Genomic DNA, 19,242 nt, shown 5'->3' with positions numbered 1-19,242 from the left:
GCAACAGAAGAACATGAACAGTCAGCTTTTAGCTTTTACTACTTACTTAAGCTATCTTCATAGTGTCAGGAAGCCTAGATCAGCACAAGGTGATAACAGCAATTCAAAATCTTGCCTTTAAACCAAAACTCAGCTACCCCTTAGAGCTTATAAATCCTTAAAGTAGTTTGGCTGATTGGGATTGGTCAGAAAAACAGGCACAGGTGAGTAAAGCAGAAATGGTTACAAGGAGTGAGAAGTGCTACCAAAAACCATGTGTAAAGAGTTAAGCTCCCAATTAATCCATTCTCAGTCTTGTCAGGTTAGCTTACATTTTACTCCATTTCTGTTACCCTGTTACCATCCATCACTTTTATAGAACAAAGATTTAGCCACAAAGCCAGGTGCCTTCTCCTCCATAATATATATCCTGTACTGGGAAACTTAAATGTGAAGTAATGTGAAGTGGAGCAGTTTTTAAACACTGCATCTGCCCTTGGAAGTTCTGAGCAATGCCACTGCTAAGAGAAGTCAAAACTCCAGTTCCAGTAAAAAATACAAAAATCTGCTTTTTTTTTTTTTTTTGAAAAAATTGTTCCTGTTTCTAATTCTTTGTAATATAACCTGTGGGAAAAACCCCATATCTCTTTTACTCCTGGGCTATCCTAAAGTAAAACAGGGGGGATAGTCTTTCTGTTGTTCTTGTTGGCTTCTTTTAAATTTAAAGAACTCACTTGATACTTTAGACATCATTTGAACTCCTCTTTTTAAAAAGGTTAAAATTTATTTGCATTCTTTCTTGAATTAATTTTTGAGCTGCAAAAATCTAACTACAGATGAACAAATCAATACTTCATGAAACTTAATGTAAACTAGCATCTTGTGGTGGAATGCTCTTCCTTACAGAATGAAGAAGAGGAATAGAGGAAATGAGAAAAACTAATTAGTAATTTTAGGTACCTATTTTGAAAATTTTAATATGAGATCTTAAAAACCTATTTAAAAAAAAAAAGAAAAAAAATTGCTTGTTTAGAAATGTATGTCTAATAAAAACCATTTCCAAGTTGGAGACGTATTGTCATTCAGAACTTAAATTCATTTTTGCTGGCATATGTGACAGTTTAGATCACCTTTCTTAAATTACTCTGAGTCAATAATCACTTCTAGTTATTTGTGGTATGGAAAAATAAACTCTACTAGTGATCAAAATTTGCAAATTTGCTTCTTTGTCTGCAGTACTGTCTTGCTAGACAGCTTCATTTCGCCAGGGGCAGAGCTCAATTAAGTTGCCTCTTAACTTCATGCCTGGATGGTTACAAAGGACAAAACAGCTGAGTGTCCAGGCATAAGAGGAAACTCAGTCCCAAACATTGGCAACTAGTGCCACTTTAGATCACTTTTGAATACCCTGCCTGGCCTCCAGTTGCCATCTCAGTGTAGCCCAGGTGTCCCACAGATGCCATATCACACCTGCTAACCCCTGTGGCTATCTTGGGCACCAAGATAGGTGTCAGGAGATGAGATCTAAAAAGGCACTAGATCTTAAGTTGGACTGGTTCAGCCACCTGCATCCTGCCCGGCCTCACTGGATGCTGCTGTCGATGGACAACTTGCTATGAAATTTATTTGTACTATTCAACCAAATACTGGCAACAGCCATGTCAGTGCACAGACAATATGCACCGACTTTTTCAGTTTTGTGTGGAATGTGATCTGTTCATTGAGATAACATCGGCTCAGAGAAGTGACTTTGTTCTTGTGGAGTAGGAAGTATACAAAGTACACACAATATTTACAAAGTACCTTAGTACTATTTGGACTAATGTTTACTGGAGAGTTGGTGGTTGTTTCAAAGCTAGATTAGCCACTTTGTCGATAATTATAATCTCTTGAAATCTGCTTCAGCATTTTCAATTGGCTTCAGGCCTAATGGTCAGAAAATGGCTCCATATCTCTTAAGACTCTGTAGATTTCATATTATCCTGATTTATGAGTGAAAGATGAAAAAAAGAGTGCTCTACGTAGACACCTATGGCATCATAAGCTGCATCTCCATGGAAAAGGTGCAGATGAAGTCCGGACCTTATGTTCCTAGGCTCATGGTCACAAAGATGAACAACCACAGACACTGGGATTATTTCTGTGTTAGCATTTATGTAACCCTAGATAGCATTATATTGGATAACAGGGTATTTTGAGCTGCACAGGAATTCAAAGCACAATCTATTCAACAAAGTAAGACAAAATGGACAATAAATGTTTGAATAGACTTTTCAGAGAATTTTCTGATTAGTATTTTAGAGAAGTGTTATAGATTGCTTAAAAATGCCTTAACCATGAAACACTGCATAAGGAACATAAGCATGCATGAGCTTGCATGTGACACGCTTTAGCACGCTTGGAGGTATAAAGAAGTTTTGGCATTGCGGAGAGGCAATGTGTTATGTACATTGTGTGGGAGGATACACCATGCAGATTTGATTGCATCATCTTGCGCTCTTTTTTCTTTTATTTTCTTTCTTTTTTTTGTTCCAGATGGTAAAACAAAGACTGTAGTGAAACCCGTTTTCTCCCAGGAAGAGGTGGGAGGGAATTTTATATGAGTGAGAAACTTTGCCTGAAGTCGAAATCTGGGGCCTGGACTAATGAACTACCTGTAATTCACATTGTACTAAATATTGCTGAAACTAGGAATGTACTAATCACGAACCATGCCAAACTATGCATAATTACTATGCTTTCTCTGTAGCAGTAATTAATTTGCGTTAGCAACTTTGATTAATCTTTCTAATCTAAAAGTAAAGTGCTTCTCAGACATGAAAGGCTCTATAACAGCTCAAGGTTGTTATTGCAGCCCAGTGAAGGGTGTTTCAATCCAGTGGGGGGCAGGAGGGGGACAAAACTTAGAAAAATCGAAGTATAGCTGATATTTATGAACTCATAAAAACGATTAACAGTTAAAGCATTCTGTTTTGCCACAGAATTCATTGTCTATAGGCTTCCGTACAGAGTACATCCCTCCTGAGAGAAAAGAGAACTGTCATTAATTCAGTAGGAGGGCTTCTCTGAGGGCTGTTCCCCAAAGACGAGGGTTATATACCGAACCCAGAGACCGAGATTACATCCTACAGGGGACAATGCTATGTATTTAACATTTGTAATGTTGCAGTGCAAACTTACCCATAGATTTCAGTCTTAACTGGAGGAAAGCATTGTTCTAGGCATGATTGTTCAACTACGATATTGAGTCAGTCCTCATTGTCAGTCCAAAAAGGGTGTTGGTTGTGTTGTCTGTGGGTGATTTGGACATGCCTGCTTTTCAGGAAATATATATGCTAGGATCATCAACTTAGGCTCTGTTGACAAACAGAGAGCTATCAGATGCTCATGTACGAACTAAAGTCTGACATCACTGGAGATTAAAGTTTCCATCCTTCATTGCCAACCTCCTGGCTCAAGCCAGGCTCTTCACCCAAAGGAATCCAAAACTGCTGAAGGGACTTATGTCATCAAATAGTGATTGCGATTTCCCTAGACTTCATAAACTATCAGATCTACACGAGGTAACATTTCTGAGGCAAGTAGATTTGTCTCTACAAACCCATTATGAATCGCATAGGGTTTTTAAGTTAACATTGTGTTGCTTGTTTTCCCCCTCAGATGCGCTAATATTACAATTATTTTTTCTTGTTTCCCCTGTTAGCACTGTTTCCTGGCAATGAATACTGCTGCATGAAGTTCACGATAGGCACAATGACCTGATAACCATTTGGAAATGGATAGTCTAGAAACTACTAATGAACTTCAGTTTGGTTTAGATAATTTTAAAAAATGCTGCTATTACCTCAAAGTCTGGGATCAACTCTGTTTCCCAAGTTAGAGAAATATTCTTAAAATACATAACTTACTAGAAAATGTAAATATGATTATTAGAATTTATAATTTTTTATTATGCTGATTCAAAAAGGGAATCATTTGTGATAGTTTATTTTCTTACACTTGTGGTTTGTGTCCAAATATGTTATAATCATAAAGCTACCATTGTGATATCAGTCAAAATAGACAATATATATTGATGTTCAAACAAGCTTTGTAGAATACATTTTTTTAAATCAGGCATGGGACTTTACATTTATTAGGTGTTCACAAAAATAAGGGTAACATCATGCATATTCTTTGCAACTAAACCCAGTTATGGTTACAGTTTGGAAATAAATAGAAATAGACATATGGAGATACAGTAGTACATACACACTCTATTTATGACATTAAGTTAGTGTACTGGTAACTCTCAGCAATACATCAGAAGTCGACAACCAGCTGATGGAAAGATTGTATAAGGAGGAAGAAACTGCTTCAATATCTCACATTATTTATGTGGCTTGACAAGAAGGTCAGTGTGAATTGCCTCCTAAATTTGGGAGGCGAGAACAAGTCAAGACTATACTTTTGCAGTACAAAACATTTACACACAAAATACACATGCACTGCAATGCATTGGAAATGGGTAAAGCAAGGAGAAACCCATTACTCAACGCTTTATTAACACAATTCTACAAAGGAGTCTCAAATAAGATTATATAGTTCAGTCACAGTAAGGCCACAATATTACAATGGATAAGGACCTTAGAATTCGGCATTCTGCGTTAGTAACAGAACCCTTCCTTCCTCATAGATTTTTATACATGTTCCTGAATGGAATCTCATCAAAGTCCTTCTATTTTTTTCTCTTTTTTTTTTTTTGTAAGTTTAACATATTGCTTAATACAACAGTTAGCACAGTAGAGAAAGGTACTGTCACAGGGAGAACAAAACCTATGTAACATTCATGTAGTTTTTAGACTATATACTAGGTGCATTTAGATGAAGCTGGCTAATCAGAAAAAAGACTAGCAAAGGATTTCCTCAAGTTTCGAATAGTTTCAGCTTTTGCTTCGTCTTCATTCACAGATGATCGGAAGAAGGATGATTCTGTGAAACTGAAGGCATTTGTCAAAGACTGCGACTTGCTGCAAGACAAAAATGCAACATGTTTTGTATGGTCATATTGTCTACCAGCTTCCATCCACATATAACTTGTATAAATTATGAGAAAAAGAAAAATGTCCATGAGATTTAGAGAGCTTGCATGTAAATAAAACGGATGTTCAACACAAGCAATATAGTTAGATGTAGCATACAGAGCTGCTGCAATACAGCACACCCCTTCTGGACTTTGATTTGAGAAGCAGGATAAGCTTTTCTTTAAAAACATACTGCTTTTTTCACAGATCTGAAACATTCTATTCCAGTAAATTGCATGACGTAAATTAGAACTTGAGGGAAAAGTGGGCCTGTCTGCTAAATCCAAATAACCACCCAACACAGGATGATCAAGAATTGTGTTTGTTACTGCTGCAGTTATGCACAAAAAAAATTAGGTATCCATCAGAGTTTGAAGAATGAATCCTAAAGTTGTAATGTGCTCACTCTCTCTTTCTATATATATAGAGGACATTTGATCCTCAGTGCAGGCTTAATGGCACTTTATATCTTTAAAAAAAATCCCCAAATCAAGTATAATTTTTCCTGTCTATAAGCAGTCTAGCAATGCTATCCTGGTTTTAGTGCTAGCTTGTAACTACGGTGTAAGTCTCTGTAAGAAAGAATATAATAACAGACAAGAAGGAAAATGTCTGAAGTTAAAACTAACTCATGACTTGTCAGACAAAGTAATATTTAAAAAGTAGGCTTGAATTTAAATAGAAAAAATTAATGAGTTATAATCTTTTTACAACGATATCCACGCATTAGTAAAACTCGTTAACTGATTTCATTTTTATCTCAGTACAATAATAGGATTTCAATTTTGGCTACAGTAAAACTGAAACACTTTTCTTATTCAGATTGCCTTATACTCTCCAAGGTTTGCAACTTCTCTACCTCTAATAATGTACAGCAAACAGTGCTACAGGCGTTTTAGGTTTTTCATAAATTATAGTTGTGTTAATGAGAATAGACTGATAAATGTTTGTTTGTACTCACTGAAAGAGGGAGGGTGGGAAGCAGCACTTGACTTGATTAGTAACACAATAAGTAGCCTAATTAAATATTTATTCACAGATTAATAACATGTACATACAGGTTAGGCAACAGCATGTGGGTGAATACAAAGCATACACATGCAAATAGAGTTAATCCTACAGGCAGGAGATCTGAGTCTTGGTGTGCACCTAAAACTGCTTCTCCAAAGCTAGAAAAACTCTTTTTATGGCTTGTGTCTTAAAAACTAATGTCTCCTTTTTTATTTTATTTTAAATAGAGACTATACTCTCCCATTTGGAGAAAAGAAAAATTAACCTAGATTTGAACAAGGAACTAAAGGAAAGGGAGAAAGCTGGGAAACAGTATATCGTACAGTTCTTCTGTACCTCTTCTTAACTGTTTCTCTTAAATGTCAGAAGTTCACAAGTTAAGTTTCAAACTAGTTTAGAGTCTTCCATCTTGCTTAAGAAAATTGACCTCCCTATTTTCTACGTATACTTAAATAATGAGTGAATTAATTTGAATTTTATTATTATAAAACCTGATAAAGAGATACACTGTCCTAGGAAGGCAAGGAAAATATTCTCATCTTTGCATAACGTCACCTAACACATCTTTTTCACTGAACTGTGCTCAGGTAAGGACTCAGAACTGGTTCACGCTACTATTAGCATATGAGTGGGTGGAAAAGGGGGATCTGTCTTACTTGGATAAAACAAAGACTACGTGTCAGTCTTTGTACTTACCAAGACCAGTGGAATGTCTGTGACTCCACTGGCAATAGCGTGTGTCAGGATCCTTATGTTGAAAAAACAGCAAATTATTGCTAAGACCTTCCACATGGTTTCTGTTGACTGGGTTTAAGCTGTGAGAGGGGATATAGCTAAAGATCCTTTTCTTAGTCTTTACTGTGGCGTGTGGCTGGCTGGATACAGCAACAATAGCACGTCCAGCAGTGAGAGAACCAGAGAGAGTTTGCTGTGTGAGTCCTGCAGCACTCTCTGGGAAGGGCCCGTGTGAATCCCTTGTGCTGCACAGACAGTAGCAGCGTATAACCACGAAAGAAGAACCCTAAAGAAGCACAGTTTGGCAGCCACTGTCTAGCATGTTCATGTGGATTGCTTCTGAGATAGGCCTTTTGAAACTGGCATCTGTTGTCTGAGTGACTGCAAGGTTAAAAGTTTAAATAGATAAGACTTCCTCTTTTCTGTGCAGGCTTACAGCACACCCAGATCGTGAGTCAGTGACATAAAAAGGAGAAAAGAAATACGAGAAAGATGATGAGTTTTCAGACCTAGCTGGGGCAGAAATTGCACAACAAATAAATGAAATTTTGTGTAGTGCTTAGGATATAACTAATGCCACTATCTTACTAATCATAAACAGAGAATAAGCTTTTTGAAATGGTTTAACCTCATTTTAGACTTTGGAACGTATGTACATTTTTTTCCTGAATATTAGACCAACTCCCAAATTACAGTTACGACAGCAAAATCTGTGTTATGAGGAGAAAAGGAAATGGATAAAGCAAATCTTACTTAAGTTGTGGATGAGACTGGGGCTTCTGTTGTGGAGCAGGCTGTGGAGCAGGCTGTGGAGCTGGCTGTGGAGCAGGCTGTGGCTGTGGCTGCGGCTCTGCTTCCTTTGATAATCTGGTGCTGGGAGGACCTTGAGCCTGGGGACGTGGCTGCTGAGTTGTGGGTCCAGGTGGACGCTGTGGCTGGGAAGCTGAGGGCTTTGCTGACTGCCCAGGGGGGTACATGCGCTGTGGCTGCAATGGCTCCTGGCTTTGGGATTGCATTCCTTGGGGTTGCACTGGGCCCCCTAGGTTCAGTACAAGAAAAACTTCATAATGTTATAGTATCAAAGAATTCTTACTAGATTTCATATCCAACACTTTAAAATAATCCTTGAATGTGCTTAATTCTACTTTAGAGGCAAAATTCTATTAATATGGACTGCAGTTTCATGTAGTCAATACTACTAATCACAGCTGGTATATTAGTAACTTGGTTGGAGCCCCTATGATTCATCCTTAATATTTCTAAGAAGTACCAAATTTATCCCAGCAGTAGTGGCACTGACTTCAAAATAAATCAATGGAGTTACACCCAGTATAACTTCGGCCCAGCTCAAGGAGAGGCTGCAAAATAATCGAATTTACCAGTAACATCTATTTCAGCAATACAGCTACTATTCTCCGTGTAGTTATTGCGGTTTTGTTCCTCCAAAGTTTTAAAATTAGTTCTGTAATACTCCTCTTAGATTCACTCTTACAGCAGTAAATCAACTTTATACTGCAATTTTCCGGCTAATTTAAAGTCTTTTGATAACTTATTTAACCCCTAGTGAAATACGTCAAGACCATTACAAGAAACACAAGAAAGTCATTACTAGTTCTTTACCAAGGAAATCTTTTCACTCACAAGGAAGTATACTGGCAAAATACTGTATCAAGTGTGAAACTACAATGTGTAGTAGAGACTTTGGTTGTGAAATCCATGGCCGAAAGATGCTACATCATCATTCAAGGGTTTTTTTTCCTGCTTTCTAACTGAAATAGTGCTGTGTCAGATACCAGTGGGCATTCTGCTTTTATCTCAGATGTCTGAATGTGGTTTTCTGGGCTGAGAGTTGTTATAACTGAATATTCTTGCATGTGACAAGGCACACAGGACATCTGAGCTAAGGGGAAGGAAGGACAGGATGAAATTTTGAGCGATTTGTTTGTATAATGTTTCACTCGGGGCAAGAGCTTTGCTGAACAGTAAATATAGAAGACAACTGATCTAGATGTTCTGAACATTAGGGAATTTTTAGTCTTACACAGATATTTAGTGCAAGTAAAAGACTTAATCTATTCAGGTCTCTAAAAGAAAACCTTCGTATCTGGAAGTATCCTTGCAATACATGATTTTTTTTTTTTTTAATTGCTATTATAGTTAGCTTTCCACTTACTAGATGAGATTCCAGTGTATGTGTCTGAGAACAGCATGTACTAATGCTTCAGTAAGTTTTAATACAGTTGTAGCAGTGTGTTGTGGTGTAGAAAGATAAATAGCACGTACTGTATGTTAAGGAATGTGCCTTCATTGTTTATTAATTTGAACCACTTTTGTAGGAAATATTTGAAGGTGATAACATGGTCTTGCAACATCTTAATAAGGATTGTTTTCTTATTAGTCTCCTTTCACTCAATATTGAAAAACAGAAAGGTTTCTTTCCCCCACTTGTACATACAGGCTTGAATGCCAGAAACTTTACACTGAAGACAGATATAACTTTCTTTTATTGCACATTAAGCTGTACAAGGTATTTCACATAAAAGATATACTGCTGTCACACTTCCAGCATTTGCTCACTTTCTTGCAGCTGGGTTGTACAAAAGGCAACAATCATGAAAGAAACTTTTACCAAAAATAACTCAACAAAACTGAACATTGAGCCTACACTGTAAAACATCTGTTCCCTGTTACCCACAATATTGCACCTAAGCATGCTCACATGCAGAGAGACATTTTGGTTTGCTTCTTGTCTGTGGTATGTAGTAATAGTGTGTGCCCTTGCAAAGCCTTTACAGTCAACAAGCTGAAATCCTATCTGAAACACCCATCGCTTCTTTGCACACACAACTCACAAATGTTGTGTGAAAAGCACTTGTGAATACTGGTACTACTACATGCAAAAAAAAATAAATACCAACTGCTTGAAAAAAAATCAATCATCAGATTCATTTCTTCACCCCAGGGCAGTATGGTTTATTCACTTTCACGGTGTCTGGAGGTAAGGATTTGTGAACCTGATTCTAAGTGGAATTTTCTTAATATAGAACAAAATAGCCAATGCCATCATTGGAATGATCACTGACCCAGACAAATGCTGATCACTAAAGCAAAATATTCATGTAATTTACTGATAGGTAGTAAACAGTAGCACTTACCACAAACATTTAAATAGCTAATAATGCATACCTTAATTCTCATCTTACCAACCAGCTTATACAAATAAAAGAAACACTAAGAATGATGATTCTCACTGATAATTTTTTTTCTAGTGTTTGTAGGGAAAACAGAAGTAGAACATAAGGCTGTTTTCCCTTTAAACAAAATTGTTTGCACTAAACTAATGGCCACTACTCATCTTTGTGCATATTCAAGATTAAAATTATAGTTTTGTGGCTCACTTGCAACTAAGCTTTATGGTATGCTAGCAGTGTGGAGCTTGTGATTCTAGGCTAGATTTCTCACAACAGATTAACCACCTGCCTGTGTATTTCTCGTAAGATTGCATTATACATTGGTTATGCAAAAATCACAAATAATTTACCTACAGAAAATCTAGCAGTTGTCAGGCATCTCAAGTCTTTTTGCATGTTTGATTTCAAGCAATTATCATAAACCCTATTTATGTGGATAATGCCGGGACTGAATTTTCTTTATAGCTATCTGGCTACTTCTAGGTTTAAAATAGTAGACCTGAGTTGGTAAAGAAAATAGCTGACATTTTTGTCTCTTGTTCTAATCAAAGGGCAGGATCCCTCGCTGGTTGAAGGTACCTTGGTCTACCATCTCCTAACATCTTGGTATTTGAAAAAAGAAAAAAGAACTCTTACAGGAAGTTTAACAGTCCTTGAGGTACTTCTCACCAAATAACCTGGGATTTAATTCTTAGGTAAGTATAAGATTTTTGAAAGTATTTGCATCAGTTTTCATTAAAAATCTCCATAGATTACTAATTCAAAATGACAACAAAAGGTACTACTTAATTGAAATAGGATACATTAAATACTCACACTTTCACTGAGATATTGCACATAGGTGGCCCATTTACATAGCTTTGTAGCTAATAATTTAATGCAGAATTACTAAAAATATGAATACCAGTATGTAAAATAGAAGATATTTTAAATGTTCCTTGGGAAGAACTGTATCTTATGGAGTCACTGAAATATTAGACTTCCACTTGCGTATAACTCAAACGTTAACAAACTTTATAAAATTATAAATAAAAAGCCTCACTAGCAAATTCTAATCTAGACTTTTAAAAATATATCTGGATCACCTGCTTATTAGTCATGCACACGCACAAAAAAATAAAGGCTATGAGTACAGTGTGCACACACTCACAAAGTAAGCAAAAGTATTTAGGTTTGAACCTTTGTGGTATTTTACTTAACAATATAGAATACTCAAAAAATACTGTCTAACCATCCATAATGTACAGTTGCACTGGGCTCTAAAGAGGCACATTCTTTGTACACTGTTGACAACAGCCCTGAAATCACAAATTTTACAGAGAAAGGTAGGTAAGCATTACACGCACAGACATGAACAAGTAAACAACCAGACGGTATAGTTGACACTGCATAGAAAAAACACAGTCCAGGTCAGCACTGAAACAAAGCAAAAATTGAACAAAACTGGTATGTTTGCTTTTAAGATTGTGTGTTTGTTTTTGTTTTTTTTTTTTCATTTTTGCTTTAACCCTTGCTTTTAGTCTCAATTATCTAAGTAGCCTGGACTTGTTTTGGTCCTACTGCAACGCCATTACAGTCGAGAATGTACTGTAAACAACCTTGAGGTGGTGGTCGCTGAGGTGGGATTTTGTTTGGCTCTGGCTCCTTTAGTGATCCACTCTGGAAAACACATTTGAAAACAGAAGAGAAAAAAAATTAGAGTAGCTTAGTTCCAATTTCCCGCTAATTTGTCTTTATTTTTATTAGAGATCTCTTTATTGGTTGAGGCTGAATGTATACTTTTAATTTATTCCAGATAACATTTTGTAATTTAGTTGCTGTCTGACACGTTATATGAATCCTGGACTAACCCAAAGCTTGAGTTCTTAAAAAAAATTGTTTTCCCTTTGCAGCACGTGATCACGATTTAAGGAGTGTCTTCTCAGATCTTACCTCCATTTCTGTGTGGTCTCTCTCCTTCAGTTCCTAGCACCCTGAATAACATTTCTGTATTTCACTGCTTCTGCTCTCTTTTTTAGAATAGACTGAATAGAAAATGGACTTCAACAGATACCTTTGTGTAATTTAAGAAATTATTTTTCATTACATTCACTTGTATCTGGAAGGATTTTTTGCTTGTGATAGTTTGATTCGCTGACTGTAAATGTGAAGGGAGACGGCCTATTCTAGGTTAGCTGTTTTGCTAAGCAAAATGAAAGGAAGCAAAAACCACAGACAAATAATAAAAATAATTGAAATTACTTCATGCTACTCCATCTGACGTGTTATTAGAAACACATGTAATACTTAACTTTTCAAAACAGGAGATTTATTTGGCAGTATCCTTTTCAAACATATACTTGTCGAGAGGAAAAGATGGGCCTGAACCAAAACGTTGGAGCAGAACACCCTCTGGGAACATTAGTATTTGAATCCAAACTTTGTCTTAGGCCCATCTCTAATATTTTGAAAAGTGAAATATGTTAAATCATTGGACATAATAACTTGGGTTTTCTTTTTTTGTAAGGATCCAGAAATTAAATTGCCATCTGTCAAGAGGGAAAAACCCTAGAACGCACTAAAAAGTAAACTGAGAATTAATTAAACATGTTTCTTGCAAAGCTTACTGTTTTTTTTCTGATAGGTTTGTATTCAATCTTAGAACTACAGAAATAAATCTTACTCATAGTGATGTGAAATCCTGCACAGCAATCTAGAAGTTACACTTTTTAAATGTTACAAGACAACAACACTCTATCGCACACAGCTGTTGCAAATTGCTTTGTCTGCTTTAGCTACATAAATAAAAGGACATAGGACAGGTCCGAAACACTAACTATTCAGAGTTACCAACCTTCAGAATGAGGAGCAAAAATGATATGTACACAATGAATGAGGCAAAATCTGATCCTTACATTAACTGACCCAGTTACATGGTTCTCGGGAAGCATCATTGTAAGGATGAGGATATGTAGAAAAGAGGAGAATTTCATAAGGAAAGACACAGCCACCAGAAAATTTTCAAGTGCTTTAGTGTGGGTTAAAGTCTTCTCTGTTTTGTTTCTCTCCTTCCTCTAATTTTCTGAACCACATGTAAAAGTTGACATTCTATCCTATGCATGTTTCAGTAACGTTAAGTATTTGTGGTATCCACTCTGTATAATGTGTGAGGTGTGAGCTCACTGGAACAATATGCATTTACATCAGTAACGCCTTGGATACAGGGAAAATTAGCCCAGGGTGGAAACCTGGAAAAGTTGCCCTGGAGGAGCTCACTCCTTTCATATTCTAGTGCCATTGTTCTGATGCACCTGGCACCTTCCCCTGTAGGCCCTTAGGGCATTTAGGGCTCTGCAGTACAGAGCAGCCCCTGTCTCCTTTGGTGGTGTAGCCCGACACATGGAGTGTGCCCTTAAAGGGAAAGTACTTGGGCTTAAGGACTTCCAAGAGCTTCCTTCTGGAGGACCAAACAGATCAGGTGACTTTTGTTAGAAAGCTTGCTTAATATTTTCTAAGGAACATTATTACAATTACTGTGTGATACAGTTCCTAGCCTTACAAAGGGCCATAAACCAATCTGTATCCTTCTCTGCAGTGGCACAGGATGACTAAGGAGGATATGAGCATTGCTATTTTTCTACTAAAACAAAAGCAAAAGATTATAAAAAGTAGGTAAAACTCATCCTTTATCTAGAAACTGAAAACACGGGCTGGCAGTTTAAATTCACATCTACTTTAATGTTAAAACAACATCTGCAGGGCCTCTGTCTCCTCCGTGCCTCGAGGCTGAAGCAAATCTGCCATTTGTTTTTGCACTGAAATGGTCTTGGGCTTTATCGCACACACCACCTGATTTGACATGACAACATCAGTACTTATGGAATCTGCATATCTCTCCATCTTACAAAGAAATTATTTTATCCTAAATTAAGCTTTCAATAAACCTTATGGAGGCTTGCTAATCCTTACCTCAACTGTTCTAAAAGTTTAGAGCCTTTGTGCATTTTCTCTTGAAGATGTATTCCCCCCTCTCTAGTCACTGACTGCAGCTGTCCTGATTTTACCACCCACACATCCTTTTTTTCACCAGATATCACCTGGTGCTTCCAGGAACCTCACCCACACTCCAGGCCAATCACATGGGTATATTACTTTTGCTAATTAGCCAACCCACCCAGGCTGACCCAAAAAGACTAATTAGCATTACATTCCTAATTGAGAAATCTTACTCATGGTTTTTCAATGGTCTGTAGTAATCCAGTCCTTTTCAAGAGTCTTTCTTTCAGACAGTCAGAAACCTTGATACTTGATATTAAAGACAGGCTTTGAACCAGTCTTGTTTGCTGTGCTGAGCCAAGGCCTTTAATAAAATCCAAGCTTCTTCTAAAATACCAGTTGTTGGCAAATTAACTCCAGACTGTTACTTCTCACCTCTCCAAGGTGGTGTGCCAATGTAATTGTAAGAGCTGCTGCTAACTCCTTATGGGCAACACAACCTCTCTGAACAGAGATGCTGGACTAGACCTGTCCTGCAGATGTACTCACCCCTCTTGGTTTTTTTTTTTTTCTTCTTTCCTTTGTTGCCCAGCCTAGAAGCTCACCCTCCTACCACCTTCTTTTAGTACAAACATGTTTTCCCGTACTGCAGTTCTGATCTACAAACTTGCCTACTGCTTAGCTCAAACGCTGCAGGAATCAAGGATTAGAATGCAGAATATATAATGGAAAAAGACCCTGAACAGATTCTTACTTGGATGCTCAGGGTTAAAGAGCAAAATTAGTAGTAGAGAAGCTAGAAACATTGTTTAGGATTACCTAAGTGAGGTGTGGTAACAGCTGTCGTAAGGAGCCCTTTCGGTTTTCATTTTATGGAACACAACTTTCATATCCCATCCAAACTCCCCAAAGAGAAGGGATTGCTGATGTTGATAGTAACATTATATAGAACTGCTTACAGAATCCCTCCTGTTCAAAGGGGATTTACTGTTTATATAACTATGCTAAAAAAATACAACTTTACTTGTGGAAACCTCTAAGCCACGTGAATGCTGCAAGTATACTATAGTGATTTCTCAACTCTGGGTATAACAATTGATGCTTTGGTTGCATAATGGTCTTTAAGAATATTGGCTAAGTTAATTATAGCCAGAGCAGAAACCCTACTGCTTGTCTAGAAGACAGATGTCTCTAGATATCTCCATAGCACTTCCTTCCTTTCCACACTTACCTGAAACAGTCTCCTTAGAATTTTAGGGGTTGAACTGGAGGAAAGAACTGTTTGTTCTTCAGAGCATGTTGTATTAAAATGTGATCAGCGGTATTACTTCTTTTTCTACCTTGTATATTTATATAAATGCAGACTGGATTCATATATACTTGAATTTTGAATAGTCTGAAGAATGTTGAAATGGGTGGGAGCAAAAGCAGCAACTTGGCAGGGAAATAGCCCTTGGGCAAAAGAGATGCTAAACTGAGTCCCAGCAAAAATTGATTTTGATTTGGCTGAGTTTAAAGATTTTGTGAATTATAGTTGGAGCACGTATAGTTGTTTTTGGGTTTCGTTTGGTTTTCTTTGTAATGCAACGATAGAAGATTTTCATAGGTATTTCAATATTTGAAGGGAAAGTCGTGTTTTTCAGGTCAAGTAGTAGAGGGATCAATTGAGAATTGCCAAAATACGAGCAGAGTTAGATCTCATAAAGGAAACAAGAATAAATTATAAAACAATTAAGTCAAGACAACTAAGAAAAAATGTGATTGCTAAGCAGAGAGGTAATTTAGATAATTTTAGTAGGATGTCAATGGTAAATGAATGTTTGAAGTGTCCTAGTATGATAAATACAGGAGCAAGGGCAAGATGGCAGGTGGGATAAAAGCGAAAAATGAGACGGAGGTAAAAATCAAAGCTCTTCCTGAGTTCATATTGCTCAGACCAGATATTCTTTATCTCAGAAATCAAAGCCAGCTGACTCATGAAATACAGAATTCTGTACCAGATACCTCTAATAAATGGAAATGTACATGTTACACTGGAGAAGATTAAGTACTAATATTACAGGAATTACATTGTGGGTAAGAAAGTGGCTACTGGGGAGATAGCAGTTACTGAGGAAAAACTAATGGGAAGGATATAACTGGGATGTGGAACTCAAGTAACATTTTCATTAATTAAGTTGGGACAAAAAGGTAGCTGTGTGCCTACTACAACTTGTAGATGATACACATTTGGAAGACTACAGGACCAAAATATCCTAAAGAAAGAATGAAATTGATGAGTGGAGTTAAAAAAAAAGAACAAAAGAAAGAAGGAAAGAAAGAAAGAGAGAGAAAGAGAGAAAGAGGGAAAGAAGGAAGGAAGGAAGGAAGGAAGGAAGGAAGGAAGGAAAGAGAAAGAAAGAAAGAAAGAAAGAAAGAAAGAAAGAAAGAAAGAAAGAAAGAAAAAATTTAATTTAAGAAATTTAATAATTTATTTATGGAGTAATAACATGCATCTGTCAGAAATGCAGAACTCACTAACTGAAATCTAATGGGAAAGATCTGTGCCGTGAAAAACCCAAAATCTTATCCCACATTCAGTGAAGTATTCCCAGCAGGTGTTAGCCATGATGCTGTGTAACATTTACAACACCCCTGCTCAAGAAAGATTAATGTAAGCTCATCTGGCACAGGGAAGTGCTATTAAACTGACCAGGGAGATGGAAGAGTCTGTACCTACAGCATTTGGAAGAACATGTCTTGCTTAGTTTAGTAAAATGAAGGCCTGAACACAGTACAGTTGCTTTTTTAAAATATATTGGACCAATAAAGAACTAGGCAGAAAACAAGCTAAACTAAAGACAATGCAAACCAAGAAAAAAAATGGGTATAAACTGAATAAAACTGGGCTGGAAATAAGCACATATTGTATAATTTAGCAAACCAGTGAGATCCTGAAGTGGCTTTCTGATATGGAGAATCCAAAAATAAGAAAGTCCTTAGCTCCTTTTTGCTTCCTGCCTTACACATCTAACGTGCAGTGAGCATGGCAGGGACGCTGACCCCTTGCTGGTTCAGACCTTACCCGATTCTGGGTGACTGGCATAGGGGATGTATCTGCCTCACTGTGCTGCCAGTGGTGCTGAACAGGCCTACAAAGGTTTTGCTATTTATTGTCTTATATATTGGACTGAGAAAGGCAGTGAAACAAGCCTAGTTACAGTTATAACGGGGAGGTGCAGCAAGGTGCACATTAAAAAGAGCCACCTTTGTCTAGTGCAAAGGGAGCAGCTAGAGGAGAGCCGGCTCCTGCTTTTTACAGGTTTTTTTGGAGTGGCACTGTTCAATCTTGCCCTTCTCCACTGAGGAAATCCGTATGGAAAAGAGACTCTCAGAAAAACTGATACCAGCCCAGAGTTTCTTCATGTTCAAGTTATGATAAAGAATTCAAAAATTTAAAGGAGCTTTTGTTATTGCTCAACCAACTTTCCAAACTACCCCTGCAAAACCCATTAATATCCTCCTCTGAATGGGAAGGGAAATGACTGCTAAGAGCCGAAAACAAGCTATACAGCATAATTTTACTTGAAATAGTATTTACAAAATGCACTGAAAAAGGCTCTTTTTTTTTAAACATCAAAAAGTATGCTAACTTAGATTTTATAGACTGTTTTCCATTGCTAAATAACTAATTACTTCCTAGAGAATACTTTCTTTCTTGAATATTTTTACATGCAGTCTTAAAAATGAGTACCCTAGTACGGTCTCACTGCTGTTAACAGGCACACTCCAGTAGTTTCCCTGAGATATTGAAACAGGTGACCTCCTATTGTCCATTCCAGCCCAATTTTCTCTTATTCTGCTCAACAAAAATAATCCTACCCCCCAAAGAGATGAGGTTTCTAGAGAAAAAGTAGGATGTCAACTTACTAGGGAAAAAGAATTTCTTAACTAGCATTGCTTGTTGAAGCTAGATGGTCCCTTCCATAGCTGATCACTACTGCTAATAGAGAAGGATGCAGACTTATTTTATTGCAGCTCTTGCATAAAGAAGCCAGATTTCAACTTGCATTTTTGAAAAGGGACCATTAAAAGCATGCAGTTGCACAGCAGCTTTCAGGCAGTTCTTTCCAGTGAAAAAACTGCTCCCCGTAGACAAGGAAGGAATGTGGAGTATGTGATAGGAGAGAGCTCCCCCTGTGTGCTAAAGCAGCTGAGATAAAAATGTGTATCCATGCTTGTATGTACCAGAGAAAGAGCTGACGGACAGACAGACAGGCAAGTTAAAGTCCTACAACATATCTAGAAGACTGTCCAGTTACTGGAAAGTTAAACTTCCTTACACCTTTTTCAGTGTACATAGATCCCTCTATATACATAGAGCATAAGATAGCTTCTGGGGCTTGATAGTGTCAAAATCCTATGCTCTTGTTTGAAGGTATAGGGAAGGTTTTGAGCCTTAAACTCGGGGGCTTTGACCCTGGCTGATGCTACGCTGTATCTGTTCCTCCAGTCTTTAAATAAAAAGCAGATTTTTTAAAAAATATGGGATGGCAGGTTCATGAACAGGAAGAAATTAAGATCTGCAGAACTTCATCTTGAGCCACAAAGATCCATCATTACTGGATTCATTCAGAATTGAAGTTTATGCTTTAAACAAGAGAGTCTGGAAAGAAGAGGATGGAGCTAACTCAAGTCCAGTCTTATAAGCCATGTTTTATCTTAACAGTATTGTATCAGTGTTACAGAATGGTGGAGTGGGAGGAGGCATGGAAAGGAGGTTGTGCGCTAAGCAAAACACTTGAGCTCCACCCGAACAATAGCAAAATTCAAAACTCTCGTGTATGACCAGAGCATAAGACCTGTCAATGGTTGCACATGCTTTTCTTGCTTCTCCTGGTGCAGCACAAGGACAGAGCAACACAGAGGAGGTGCTGGTGGCTGGTCTAAGCTCTGACAAGCTCCCTCAGTCTCTTCTAGGAGCTGAGATACCAGAGAATAATCTGTAAGCAGCTGAAGACAAGCTTGCTCTACTGGCAGCTGGCCAGATGGAGCACTGGTCCACCACTGAAGTTGTGGTGGAGGAGGAAGGTTGCTTCTTTTTTCCACGGAGAACTCAAGAGTATTTCAAAATGAGCTGCTCTGTTTTGGATTTTTCTGTAATTTCTCTTGGTGCTTACCCTTGTTTAAAAATTTTAATGCATATTTAGCACATGGTCCTTATTCAAAATAAACTGTGGCAATGACTGCTGGGGAGAGGGACAGAATCCTTGCAAGTTAAACATGGAGTAAAGCCAAATAGCTTTGCT

General features: G+C 37.5%; 1 protein-coding gene across 1 annotated transcript in view; it reads right to left on the bottom strand.

Moving 5' to 3' along the window:
- Positions 1-4,852: 4,852 nt before the first annotated feature.
- The window catches only part of SYN2 (synapsin II), a 180,985-nt gene continuing 166,595 nt past the window's right edge, over positions 4,853-19,242 (bottom strand). The window contains exons 11-13 of the mRNA XM_074151484.1: positions 11,578-11,638; positions 7,542-7,827; positions 4,853-4,988 (exon numbers count right to left, since the gene is read on the bottom strand). Of these exons, the coding sequence (XP_074007585.1) occupies positions 4,853-4,988; positions 7,542-7,827; positions 11,578-11,638 (483 nt within the window). The remainder of the gene's footprint in view (positions 4,989-7,541; positions 7,828-11,577; positions 11,639-19,242) is intronic.

Source organism: Numenius arquata, chromosome 8 (assembly GCF_964106895.1).
Source record: "Numenius arquata chromosome 8, bNumArq3.hap1.1, whole genome shotgun sequence".
Taxonomy (NCBI): Eukaryota; Metazoa; Chordata; class Aves; order Charadriiformes; family Scolopacidae; genus Numenius; species Numenius arquata.
The sequence above is the reverse complement of the archived record's forward strand: the minus strand, read 5'-3'. Positions and strand labels throughout refer to the sequence as shown.